Here is a 14,168-nt window from a genome sequence, read left to right on the forward strand (position 1 = left end):
CAGTTTACTCCCACTGAAATGGATCACATGAAACTCACTATATGAAGGTCTTAGATTTCCGAGGGATTTGTCCACATTTTCTACTCAACTGGGGCAACAACCAGCATTTTCAACAACGTGGCACTAAAATAAGCACATTTTATCATTTATAACTCATAGTTGAATATCTAAGTTTTGTGTGCTATATGATTTAGCCATGACTTTATGGTCAGTGCAGCCATGACTGTTGCTTAGCTGTGTTTTTGTTGGATTTAAACCTGTAAAAATATGAGCAACTACGCATGGTTCCCACATAAAACCAAACCGCTTCAGGAAAAGTTTGATACAAGTTGGATGACTTAAACCACTGAAGACATTTGACATGGTCATGGATGCTGTAGTCTACTACATATGTTAAGTTTAACATTGTTGCTCAGCTTTTTCATTTTTAGAAATGGGTTATAGGTTTATAATAATGTCTATAGGATAAAAGAAAATCTACAATAAGTCTACAATGAGTACATATTTCGACATCAAAGACACAATAGAGATATGTAATATTTTATTATGGCACATAAACCATGTAACCATATTCAAAGGGTATGTATTCTGACCAAAAAAGTGTTTTTTTTTTTTATTATTTGGCATATAACAACATATAAGAATCAAATACCACAATAGTTATGGAAATGAAAAAGGTCAATGATCATGAAATCCTGCTCTTATTGTTTAGATACAAAACTCTATGGTGGCATCCAGAGGAACATTGTGGTTACTCCTTGTTCGGAGCATTTCTAAAGGAAGAAAATTAACAATCCTGGTAGGTTTATTCCTTAAATGTGCAGATGTTACAGCCAAACAGCTGCCAAACAGGTAATTTACAGCTCTGGTGGTAAAGAGCTCTATTTCTCCAACAATACATAACAAATCAGTCTAATAAAGTTAAATTCTTTTTACACAAAGTTTTTTGTTTGTTTTGTTTTCTGGACATGAATTTGTTGATATACAGATCTGGGTTATTTTGTCACAGACATTGTGCTGATATACAGTATTTTCATATATTTTTCTTATTAAAATAAACTGATTAGCATTGAATGACATAATTTCTATATAGTTAGCTCCCTTTAAATAAAATGTGTAGAATTTCTGTTTGACCATTCTCTTATTGCTGGCTCTGTGAGATAAGCTTTTGAAACCAATGCAAAACTGGTTAGGACCAGAATATGCTGAGAAAGGCTCTAACAAAACAAAAAGTGCATGCAGTACAGAACAGAAAGAGGATTTAGAATATAATGACTACATAAATAGGTAAGGGAAAGGTGTATGATTTGGCCCCTAGATTACTCAAGATAAGTTAGGAGTGTCAGTGAGATGTCAGTCTGTCTGACATTCAACCACATTTTAGCAGACATAGTATATTAGTGTCATGGACTTGAAGATAAAATGATCACTCAAATGCCAAAGTAAAGAGGAGGAAGTGGTAAAGGAGGAATGGGACTGACCTGGGAAAAAAGTGGGTTGTCCAGTTTGTTCACGTCACACATATTACACACATTCACACATTTAAAGTACACGCGTAAGCCATGAAAAGACAATCCTGCTGTCTTTTTTAAACTCTCTAACCTCTCTATTTCAGCTCTGAAACAATTCTTCATCAGGATTACTTCATTCAGACACATCTGATAGGTATGATCAAGCTGGCACACATACCACCAATCAAAGATGTGATTAGAATTAAAGGTGCACATCACTTTGATTTACACTCTGGGTTATGCTTTGTAAATAAAAGGGGGAAAAAAACATTTCTATAACACTGAACACATGTAGGAGTGTCTGCTTTGAGTTACAAGTGCTGTGATGCAGGATGAGAGAATACAGCTGCCAGGAAACTTCTAACAGACTAAATGTCAACCTTCATTTTCTTAAGCAGACAAACAACCTCAACCAGACATTCATAAGTGGTAATGTCTCAGAGTCACAATAAAACAGGTCCCTTGGTCAAGAAAACCTTTATATTTAAAATCTAATTTAACTTATCTGCCATTTTGATTGAATTCTGGACATTTTAAATATATTTTCCATGTGAATTGCAAAGCAACATGTTTTGATATAAAATCCAGTTTCATGAGCAATGTTGTGTGTTTTCTGATAATCATAGTAATTATTTTGCTTCAGACAAAAGCCTGATGTTTTTCACTGAAAGTGCAAATTCAAGTACAATACTGAAAAAAAAAGTGCAAGCAGGAGCAAAACTGATGTTTTGGTGCATGTGAATCAACTCTCAGTACTTCAGTCTGCAGTGGGAGGTTAGGAAACACCAAGACTTTACCATTACCACAAATTAAGTTTGACAAACACACATCAACCAAGATCACCTGACTAACCAAACAGGCTCCTCTGTTGGAGGGGGAGGAAGGCTGGTAGTCAGGTTACCCTCGGACAGTAAGGCATTCTGGAGGATGATTGTCAAATTTCTGTCTCTGTCATGTCCTTCATGTTAAAGTTACTGTCATGCAAGTGGTCTACATTCTTACAGCTTTATTACAGTTGTGGCTGTTCAAAGGCCACACCTAGCTTGTCGTAAATTTCCTTGAGCAGCAGGAGAGCCGTATCTTCAGATTCCCTAAAAGACAAAATAAATTCAAGTAGCAAAAACTTTGAAGTGTGATACATAAAAAAAAATGTAATCAGAAATACACAATACAAAAGGGTCCAATTACTATAATCCATGGACATGCATGACTCACCAGTAACACAAATGTGACTGGATGGCAAACAAGTATTCATTGAAGCTTTCAATGGGTTTTTCCTGAAGCACATAATCAATCCGTCGTCCTCCATTCAACATCCCCATTTTAATCTCAGGTTGCGCTGCCCGCTCTGCTGACACTGAGCATTCAGCATCGGAAAACACTCCTGCAGGGACAGAAGTCGGTACAGATGAGACTGTATGGGCAGATAAAACATTAACCAGCAGCATCTGTTTAGACTTATCAAACACACAAAAACAAGTACACATAATGAGATAACAGGGGGGAAAAAAGAAGAGTTATTGTCTTCAGCAAATAACATTAATTCAGATTGAAAGCAAAACTGTGCGGTTTTATTCACCTTTGATATGTTGGGGAACAATACACACATAACTACTCAACTGTTTGCTCATGAGATAACTGAGGGTCTGAGTGATTTAAGTCCTGAGATGAGAAATGCTTGATGTTATTAAACCTTTAATGTCTTAAGAGTAATTTTGTTAAGACTACACAATCTTACAATACTCTAATCTGCCAGTTTCTTATCCATTTTGAGGGTCTATACTGTATTTTGAAATTCACCTGTGTAAGGACTGGGCTGTAATTGACATTACATTACACTATATCACAGCAATGAATTCAAGGATGATCATTTTAAAGAAGCGAGATTGCAAAACAAGAATACAAAAGATATTGTGATGTCAAATGTGCAATCTCTACTTACAGCTGCATTACTTTTAAGGGTTTTAATGTACACATATTGTGCTAACATTGCAAGGTGTCCACAAGCATGTAGCTACCATAGATGATCTTCTAATAAAGAAAAACATTGCATGCATGTTCAGCTTCAACCATGTTATGAAACAACTAAAATCACTGGTAATGCTACTTGTTCAGCTCATACCAAAAGTGTGCCTTAGGCCAGATACTTGAATGGTTTATGATGTTAATGATCAGTGAAGCGTTCAGTGAATTCAGCCAATCATGGCTTTCAACAGAATAGGGAGGAAGAGGCCTGAGGGTGATGCCGATAAATTACATGTTTAGCAGGTGATGCTGTTAGGCATGGGGAGGGGGGAGAAGAAGACAAGTCGTGAGAGCCTGTGGCAATAATGACATGTACGGTATTGCATAACGTTTGCTCTTTAAGAATGTGCCAAAATAAACTTTTGTAAATGAGCAGAATGTTCTTTTAAGAAAGCAGGTATTGCTGGCATTTCATTTTTGCCTCTTTTTGTGCATGACAGAAAAAAATCATACACTTTTCCAGATAATAGTTTTTTGCATTGATATCTAACAAACATAAATAATGTTTCTATGGATTCACAGGCTTTCACAAAACTTTTGAGGGTTTACAGAGATTACTCCAAGTGCAAACCAGATTATGAAACTACTATCACAAATGTACGACAGGAGAACATTTACTAATGTTCTTTATTCATTCCAGCTTAGCCACTACCTTACCTTTTAAGTAATGCACATGAAGGGCCCTGGGCCACTCCAGTATTTTAGTCCAAAAATCAGCACTTTTGTCTTCCCTCTTTACAGCAGCGGTGTGTACCACTGAGGTTCAAGTCAAAGTAAGAGATGAGGGAAGAAGCAGAAACCACCAGAAAGGAGGGGGAGGGTAACAACATGCAGAGAGGGGTGAAAGGAGTATGAGGAGACAGGGTTAGACACACTCTTGTGCACATTCTCTCTCAGACATGCACACAGAAAGCACCCAGAAACAAACATAGGTAAATTAAAGTACATTCCTACCCTCTGCCTCCTGTGGGTTTGTCTCATTTGTAGTTTCTCCTTCCTCTCCAGGGGGCAGTGCAGCAACAGGCAGCCTGGCAAAGGACTGCCATGCTGTCCGCAATGATCCCAGCACATTGTTCTTTAAGTCCATACTCATTCGGGTCAAGCTATCTTTGAGTTCTACAAGAACAAAAAGAAATGGATGTCTATAAGACTGAAGTTCATCAACAATACCGGTCAACAAGACCAAGAAAAGAGTCATACCCAAATGCATCCTCTTTCGGCCTTTGTGGTGAGGTATTAACATTGGCTCCAGATCCACCTCTGAAACAATCATGGGTTCTATCCGATAGGCAACAGGATCATACTACATAGGAATTACAGGGATAATAGATGAGCTCCTTCATCATGTAAGGAGAAACTTTCATATGCACTTTTATTACAACAGTTCAATTTGGTAGCCCAAGTTGGTTTGGTATAACCTTAGATGTAACAACCAGTTAAATGGGTAATAAAGTGAAGTGAAACTACATTCCCATGAAATAATGTGAAATTCTGTATTGCATATTTAAAGCATCTATGCAGATTTGAAAGAGAGACATCTGTGGCAAATAAAAGCTAGTCAAGTACTTTTTGGGGTGAGTCCAGGATATGTGCCTGAACTGGCAGATGGCGTGCATATTTGATTACTTACTGGATGGTAGATGTTGTAAAAGCTTTTGCAGGTTGGGAAAGAGTAGTTTGGATCGATGCGTTTCAGTCCACGTACAGTCAGAAACATCCCAATAGGAGAGCCAAAAGCAAAAAATGTCTGAGGGTGGAATGCTAGCTGTGGGTAATCAATGGATACCTGTGGAGAAAAGGTACAATCAGAAACTTGAGCTACCAAATTAGCTATTTATAGTGTGATTGAAATAGTTTTTTGTCTTTGATTTAGAGGATACATGTACATCCACCTGAAATTATGAAAATTAGATAACACTATGGTCTTATAGATGTGGACAGGGAGGAGACTGGGAAGATCGCCACTCATGCATGACTAATAGGTATGTGAATACAGATACAGAGTGTGACTTTGGGTTATGCAACTGAGTTTTAATCATGGCAAAATGTGACCAAGCCACTTCTATAACTTAGAAAACTGGCACTACAGTTCAGCATCAAAGAGAATTCTCTGACTAGACTCAACTATATGGAAATGGAAACTCCAGGCAAAGTGAGATCAAACACAAAATAGAACAAGGCCAGAAAGAAAGTGGACACCAAGTGAGACACACCTGTCCCTTTGCTATGGCTCCATTGGTCTGTCCAGGCAAGCAAGGGGGAGGAGAGAGGCAGGGCGGTGATGCGTCAAAGCTTCACCTCCCAATCTCAAAAAAAAAGCCCCCCCTCACCACAAAAACAAAAAACAGAAACAAAAAAGCTTTATAAGGCATTTGTGTTTATGTGTGCTACCTGTCCAATGCCGACATCAAAGTATTCGTAGTCCACAGCGCTGGTGACAGACTGCGCTCTGTGGAAATGGGACTGCTGGGGTGTCAATCCTGAACACTGGTTTCCATCATTGGTCACATGAGGAGGAATTTGTGACTCATGATGCACTGCAGCTGTCTATTTACAAAAAGAAATATAAAGTTATTAGAATTTGGAACCGTATATACAGCAAAAGAACAATTTGCCATAAATTAAATAAAATGCATCTTGCAACCACACATCTTAAGAAAAGGAGTCTTAAGATGTGTGGTGGTTGTAAACCAGAAAGCTCCAGAATAGTTTGGTTATGCCTGACCTCTGAAAGTCCCTTTCTCTTGATGTAGTTTAAGATCTTTTTCCGAGGTCCAAGAGGAATTCCTAAATCTTTGAGATCACTGTCTTGGCAGAGAGCCTACAAGAGGAGAACCACGTTTTAATCTAAATGTATAAAAGATACAAAATCACTGGTTTTCCAGCCCTTTGGTTAAAGCAGTACATTAACCACATTTAATTTGCACATTTATTATGAGTGTGTGTTTGTGATACCAGTGATTCCAGGTCAAGGTTTTCTGCCTGTAGTGTATCCAGGAATTGCTCCAGGCCCAGTCTGGTCAGAATCTGCTCTAATGTGCTCCTGTTCACACAAGAGGGCTCACCAGGAGGCACCTTATGCACAAAAGGGTGACAGTATGAGACTAAGTCTTCTAAAATATGAAAAAAAATGCATCTTGCAAATCTTCATCAATCTGTTGTTATCTTTTTGTGAAAATGTCATGTCCTACCCGCCCTCTTGCTTCAGATTCATTTCTCTGATTGGTTAGCAGGTCAAATAAGATCAGAGAGCCTGAAGAAAAAGAAACAAAGAATAGGAATTTGAAGGATTTTTCTGTTCCACTTGCATGCAGATGTGTGTGTTTCTGTGTTGGTACAACTCTAACCCAAGCTATGGCCCACTACTGAAACTGCTCCATTAAACTCTGGATGTCTCTGCTTAAAGAGAGCATGCAGCCTGTTGATCTCAGAGGCCACTGTGTCCACAATGGTCTGGCAGTAGGTGGGGCTGTTGTAGAAAAATAAGTCCAATAACGTATCGTTGGTAAAATGTCTCAGTCTGCTGATGCTCGGTAAAGTGATCCTCTGAATGTCCCTAGAAAGTAATGAGGACGGAAGGAAAATAAAATAAATAAAAAAATCCAAGCTAGACAATTTTCAACAGTTAGAAGAGAAACCAGTATGTTGTTTTTTTTTTTTGTTGTTGTTCTTTTGGTTTTTTTTTTTTGCTAAATGCGCATTTCTCATCATACTCACTCGTCCACACCAGTGGCATCACCATGGAGGGCACTGTGCCAGTTGACTGGGAGGAACTCCACTCGTCCCACTTGGCCACCCTGCTGAGCCCGCTTGTAATGAGAGGCCAGCAGGGACAACGAAGCACTTCTGAAGTCATGTACTGCAGACAAACAAGATAAAAAAAGAGCCATAGATGCACACAAATACATTAATATTATAACTGTATAAAGGTAAGGCAAGCTTATTTATATATATTATTATCTGTATATATAAAATATTAAAGCAGTACAGAGGGGTGCAGAAGAATCATTAAAACAAACCTAAAAAAATAAATAAATAAAAGAACTTAAATAAAGACAAAAAGTTAAAGTAAAATTAGATAAAAGCCAAAAAAATAAAAGTTACAGTGTAAAGAATTTACAGTTGCTTTGATAAAAGGTGGCAAATAAAAACATTTTTAACCCTGATTTAAACCTGCTGAGAGTCAGCAGACCTGCAGTTTTATGGGAGTTTGTAAACACAAACTTACCACACTGTATGATAGATCTGAAGCGCAAGTCACATGCAGGGCCAATCCCATGAACCATAAAGACAAGGTGGTCCACATCATCTGGTTCGCCTGGAAACATGCATACAAGCATAATTAGCTCAGACGTTCTGACTGGATGATACTTTTTATCATAAATATATGTTACTTTTAAGGCTCTCAAAAATAACAGCGGTAACTAATTATGTTATTAATTGCGTTAAAATTTGTAACACATTTAACGCATGCGCAGCATCCGTTGTCTATTATGCCGAGACATGGAGGTGTCTAAAGGTGAGCTGGCTCCCTCCATGGATGGATTTAAAGGCGTCACACATGTAGGGGATGAGGATGTTTTAACACCCACACTTTTCCTGCATTTAAAAAAAAAAAAAAAAGCTTTTGACGTAGTTTGCACAAACGTTACTGTTCTGGTCGTCTCCATAGCTGTACAGCGCATCGCGGCAGCCTCCTCCTCTCCCCCTCCTTTTATGAATCATGACAGCTGTCTGGCTTTTCTGTAGCTAGCACCAGCTCTCTCACTTCTTTTGTTTATCGTTCAGCTGAGAAGGTACAAACCAGCAGTTCATGGGGCACATATTCACCAAAAAGTATTGTCTTTGGACGGACTAGCTAAAGTACTAAGCTACAGCTTTCAGTCTCATCTCAATCAGAACCATGTTATTGTCACGTGAAGCTGAAGAATGAAACATGTTGGTAACAGCAGCCTATTTCACTTAGATACAGTTTGTTTTTACTTCCTATAACTTGTAAGTAAAAATGAGGTTTGCTAGTGGCACAACTGTAAAATGTACTAGTCATCAGACTTCCATGTAAACATTTGTGAAGATAGATCAGGCTCAGATATCTAGTGAAAGTTAAGCAGCAAAGGAAGCAAGGGGACGTCTTCTAAATCATTGCTGCAGTGCAAATGTTGGACACAGGGCTGATTGTTTATGGGCCATCTGTCGAGAGAAATTATTAACAGGTTCTGAGATACAAATCAGAGCAGGAATTTTCACTAACAAAGTAGTTAACAGGTGGTAAAAAGGATTTATACTTCAGATATGCAGGGGAGAGTCTAGAAAAGTTTTGATGGGGGCCAGGCAAGGACACAGACCAGGAAAAGAGGGGCAAAAATTAGATATATTTATATGGTCTTGATTTTATGTAATATTGAACTGATTATTACAACTAAAGTGATCGTTGATGTAAAAATATGAAGAAAAACCCAAGTGAACATTGGCTTGCTCTTTCTGTTTATATAACGGGCAATTAACCATGATTAATCATGATTGATCATGATTAATTTGTAAGCTGTGATTAATCTGATTAAATTTTTTAATCATTTGACAGCCCTAGTTACTTTGTTATCTTAAAGTGCATTGCATTTACATACCGTCAGGTATTTCTACAGAGATGCTATCTACTCCTCTCTTGACTGTGCGTGGCCGTGTCTGCTCTGAGGGGGAAGACACCCATTCTTCCTGCAATGTTATTGGCTGATACTGCATTATCAGCTGAAAGAGAGGAGAGGCCCATTAGACAGGAACTGTGCTTGTGCTTTCTTCTATCAAATAAAGTTTGCTTTGACTTTATTTTATAATATTTTGAAGATTTTTTTCTTTAATGTAACTTACACTAAATGTCCAAATAGCTCACTCTATATATTTAGACATCTCATGATTCGCTTTGTAATGTTCCAAGTTTTTACAGCTCACCTTAGGATTGTGTAAGATAACAGTTTCTCCAGTTGGAAACTCCAGTTTCCTCTTCCATTCATCCAAGGTCACTGCTATCATGTAGGCTTCCTGGAAAAATAAGGGAATGGAAAAAACACAGGCAAGAAATAAGACAAAAATTAACAAAGTAACAGACATAGTTAAGAAGGAAGTGATGACAGAATCTGTTGAGAGGAGCAGTTATGCTCAGCATCAGTGTCAGGACACCTCCAGACTTTTGCTGAAGTCCTCAGGGTAAGGCATGAATCTTGTGTCCTTATCTCCTTTGTAAAACCAGGTACAGCGGCGGACTTCAGTGGGAGCTTGCTCCCAGTACACAGCGTAGCGCTTTCTCTCTTTGACACGTACGTCATATCGCTCACCATCCACAGCAACCACCACATCCTCCGCCTTTTCTCCAGCTGCAAATAAACAGCAAAAAAATGTAGGGGCTGATCTTCTTAAGTACAAATATATGAAGAAAAGTATGGAATCTGGGAATCCTGGTTTCAAAGCTCTGTGTTTAAAAATACTAAACATATTTTTAACCATATAATTGAATATAAATACTACAAAGACAGCATAATAAAAGGTTTAACGTGAATTTTTTTAAAACAAATATACTACTGAGCATCTTAAATCTTATACAAAACAATAACGGGAAAACATTTTATTTTCACCGCTACAACTGGTCTTATTTTCCAAACTCTTACACATGTCTGTGTTGTTTTTAGCTGTTTTTTCAACCTCATGGCACTGGCTTCAAATTCATAATTAGCAATATTATTTACTTGACTATATTACAATTACAATTTTTTCAATTCAATATAGGGATGGTGAATGAATTCACAATATGTGTTTTCTAAAACACAGGACTCCAAAACCTTGAATATTAACAGCAATGAGGTCATTGAATCACTTCTAACAATGACTCTGTCCTGACAAGAACAATAATGGTTAATTGGGCATAAGTCAGGTATGATGATAATCCTTGAGAATTCAATATTTCCAAGAGGTTTTTGTAGAAAATAAACCTTTCCAGATTTTATAGTACTAGCTTAACTGATCATCTCTGGCAGCCTACAATACTGGCAACAATATGTTTGTATTGTGTATATTATACAAAGCACATGTAAAATTAAAAATGTTTTTTTTTCTTACCAGTTTCGATAGCATTCTCTAGTTTGTCAGAGTCCTCTCTGCTAAAAGGAAGCCAGGAAGTGCCATCATCTGCTCGAAGACAGAAGAACCAGTGAGGCTGCACTTCTTGATAAGGGGCTGGAACCGAATCCATGTCAAGCATCTCAAAAGATGACGTGGATGAAGGAGAGGCCCCATTAAACACAGGTGAAACCTGAACAAAAATGACGGCAAAATGATCGAGATCTGAAATCAATACATCCTCTTCGGCATTAGTAAGCATAACTGCTCGATAATTAAGAGAAAAACAAACACCAACAGGAGACTATACAACTGTGTTTTCCCTCTTTAGAGCAGTCCTGAGTATATATTGTAGCCTACACAAAGTCTGTGCCCTTCCCCTTAAATCCAATCAAGCAAGCTGAGACTTACAGACAAAGGACAGTCGGGAAACAAAAGATCAGTCCTCCTCTTGACCAGACACAAAGCCCTGTTTCATTCTGCCCTCCTCTACAAGCTGTGTCTTGTCTCCTCTTTCCACAACTGAAACAGCTACAGCTGGTAAACAATTTATTTCCACTGAATTTCTCGTGTCTACAAACAAAGCAACAAGCAATACAGCTCCTGTTTCAGTGTGTTGTGAAAGTGAGAGCCTGCCACCGTTTGACACAACACCAACCCTCCCAGGGCACAACTGCCAAATCAGTAATGACATTTGCAGTACAATGTGAATAGAGTAGGTGTACGGATTTCTAATAAGATTTGGAAGAAACTGGAATGTGACTGGAACACCCTTCCTAAGAATTAAATCTTGTTGATTACTCAACAAATAACAGCTTTCTGTGTGTATAGTGTTTACCGGGTCATCAATAACAAGTCAATATGGAATACATTTGTTTGCAACATCTTTTTGACAGTAAAACTACCATCCTTAGACTTATGCCAGTTATATTGACTCACACTGCTATTTCCACATCTTTAACTATAAACCATAAAGCAGGACAGTGTGCAATGTCTAACTTTAGCCTCAATCTTTTCCCTAAATACAAGCTCACCACTTCTATCATAAAGAATGCTGAATCAATTTTTGTCTTAGAGGACAGGAGCATAAACAAACAATTATTTTACACTTTTTTTCTTTTCAATAGAATTTACTGAGAGATGGATTTAAATAGATCAGTGTGACAATGCAACATTTCTCTGGAAAACTTCAAATTAGCAGCTATACTTTTGCAAACTCCAAAGCCTTATGTATTTTCTTTTTTATTTATTTATTTATTTATTGTCATACATGTAGCACCAGCCTAAGGTGAAATAAATAAAGGCAAATCAAGTAATGTCACTGGCTAGGTGGCTTGTAAATAATTAGAAATTAAGTGTTGTGGATTTTAAGTGTAATGGCTAAAACTAATAGGTCCATGATGTCAGCAAATCAAGTCAGAGCATGTTACTGCTTTATGGTGCTTTCTATTTTACTGTGTTGATGATGTTAAGAAAGGATGAATATAAGTTGAAATGAAAAAATATATTGTACACAACTTGAGATACAATTTCATAAGAAGTAATACAGTACAAGAGCAATTTAAAAACAATGTTCATGCCTTTCTATTTCACTTTGAAGAGACTTAGTGTATACTGTAATGCAAAATAAAAGAACTTGTTATTGTCAGCACCCAATAAAAAAGTATAATATATACTGAGGCTGAGGTGGACTAAAATAACCCTTTTATCTGAACTTGCTGTTAAATTGCAATTACAAGCAATTACATCATATAACACGAGTCAGATCTGGATACCAAGACTGTGATAAGAACAGAGTGTTTTAACATAATCCTTGAAAACAAATCAGCTAAACCAAGGCATAACATACAAATAACGAAAAGACTAATATAAGTAAAATGTGGCATACATACATCTTAGAATAAAAAGCTGAACAATCCTGAGTTAAGCTCCAAGTCTCTGTTTAGTTTTTGTGACACCAAGAGACTTTAAATAACATTTGTACCTACACACTCAATCACACATACATCCTCACCTGCTCCTCGGGTATGTTGCCTGTAGCTACACTATGAGTGGGGTTGTCAAACAGGTCTTGGGTGTTGTCGTTTGGGGCAGCCTGTGATAGACCCCCCTTCTCACCCTGATTGATTGACATTAGCCCTGCCCTCAACTCTTGCCTGAGGGAGGGGGCAAAGATCCCATGCAGAACCTGTAACAACCAGTATATACATTAATGAACAATCAGGAGGCTAAAAGAACTTATTCAACATATGACCTGTAACAATGCCATTTAAACTCGTGACAAAGCAGCAATTGTTATGGAACAGAAAGACAAATCAGATTACACAGGCTAGCACCTGCCAAGACAACAGTTTAGTTTCAAATCCTGACAGCTGTCCCCCAGCGACGTTTAAATTAAAAATTTAACAATCGGGTCCCCCCGTTTAAGACATGTCACGTAATGAGAGTATTTCCAGTAACAGTGTCATATATGGCACCAGTAAATTTTGACATTACCTTAAACAACACTAACACATTTTATCGGTTACTTCCCATTGCGTTAGGGTATTTTAAAGACGCAAAACATCAACAAACACAAGGTTGAGGCCATGGGTTGTTGTGTATTATGCTAGCCGAGTTAGCTGTACAGGACACTACTGTTAAGGTCTTCGTTTTCATATTCTCTTTCTGTTTAAACATCACAGAACTATTAACAGATTCTTGTTTAATAAAACTCACCGACAGCTTTACACAGACTGACACTGAGAATTGTACGTTGTTTAGCTAGATATAGCTAACACGGCTAGCCAAGGACGGCCCCCTGTCAAATTCAGCTAAGCCAGATTGCGGTGCCTCAGGAAATACGAAATGTGCTAAATGAGCGGAAGCAAAACGTCACTGGAAAAGTCAAATAAAGGTTTCTGACGAAGCCAAACGTTCAGAAAAAATTTATGTAAATGTCCAAGTTTTCCAAAAGTGACTTTTGTGTACTGAGTTTCATGAACAGAGATTCCAGATCGAAGGTATAACAAACCCAATACAACATAAATAAATTTCCTTCAGTATTACATCCTTACACAACGCAGCTGTTAATAATGTTAAATTCTAAAGTTAAAAGGCATCCAATAATATCATCTGTGGTTTAGGAGAGCTTAATCTTTTTGTACTACTCTAAACTTTACGAGGAACACTTGAAGGTAGCATTAAACACACAACAGCTCTCGGACACCGCCCCCAAATTGAACGCTGACGTCATGAATTTATAATAACGGGAATTTGATTATTGTTATTTTTCAGGGAAAACGGGGAAAATGCATTTGGAAATTCACAAAACACAGCACATTAATTCATTTACATGCTAAATAATAAATTACATAGATGCAATCAACATTTTCTTTTTTTTCCTGCATGACTTTAGCATCTTCAAGCCAAGATACTTTTTTGACCTAAAAGACCAAGCACCCATTTGTAAAGGTTAAACTGTCTCATATTAGTATTTTCTGCATATTATGACTTTACTGTCATCATTACTGAAAACTGGTAGCT

General features: G+C 37.6%; 1 protein-coding gene across 3 annotated transcripts; it reads right to left on the bottom strand.

The window, feature by feature from the left end:
• Nucleotides 1-526: 526 nt before the first annotated feature.
• Nucleotides 527-13,472, bottom strand: ddhd2 (DDHD domain containing 2). Of its 3 annotated transcripts, none has more exons than XM_041999973.1 (19): nt 13,362-13,472; nt 12,658-12,831; nt 10,644-10,836; nt 9,711-9,904; nt 9,483-9,572; nt 9,161-9,281; nt 7,765-7,854; nt 7,254-7,395; nt 6,884-7,092; nt 6,728-6,789; nt 6,492-6,611; nt 6,262-6,357; nt 5,928-6,083; nt 5,167-5,322; nt 4,737-4,839; nt 4,491-4,652; nt 4,194-4,292; nt 2,727-2,895; nt 527-2,602 (listed from the first exon to the last, which is right to left on the bottom strand). In XM_041999973.1, the coding sequence occupies exons 2-19, from the start codon at nt 12,775-12,777 to the stop codon at nt 2,521-2,523; spliced, it is 2,364 nt and encodes a 787-aa protein (XP_041855907.1). In that variant the 5' UTR covers nt 12,778-12,831; nt 13,362-13,472; the 3' UTR covers nt 527-2,520. The 3 variants fall into 3 exon arrangements, with proteins under 3 accessions (XP_041855907.1, XP_041855908.1, XP_041855909.1); XM_041999974.1 differs by lacking the exon at nt 13,362-13,472 and adding an exon at nt 13,140-13,270; XM_041999975.1 differs by lacking the exon at nt 4,194-4,292.
• Between the last annotated feature and the right edge of the window lie 696 nt (nt 13,473-14,168).

This window comes from Melanotaenia boesemani, chromosome 11 (assembly GCF_017639745.1).
Source record: "Melanotaenia boesemani isolate fMelBoe1 chromosome 11, fMelBoe1.pri, whole genome shotgun sequence".
Lineage (NCBI taxonomy): Eukaryota > Metazoa > Chordata > Actinopteri > Atheriniformes > Melanotaeniidae > Melanotaenia > Melanotaenia boesemani.

Excerpts from the sequence above, each read along its gene's own strand:
- ddhd2 (XM_041999973.1), bottom strand. The coding sequence starts at position 12,777 with ATGTCAATCAATCAGGGTGAGAAGGGGGGTCTATCACAGGCTGCCCCA. Across the intron at positions 7,396-7,764 it reads CAGATCTATCATACAGTGTG|TACATGACTTCAGAAGTGCT; the intron begins GTAAGTTTGTGT and ends GTTTGTCTGCAG. Across the intron at positions 4,840-5,166 it reads TTTACAACATCTACCATCCA|TATGATCCTGTTGCCTATCG; the intron begins GTAAGTAATCAA and ends ATTCCTATGTAG.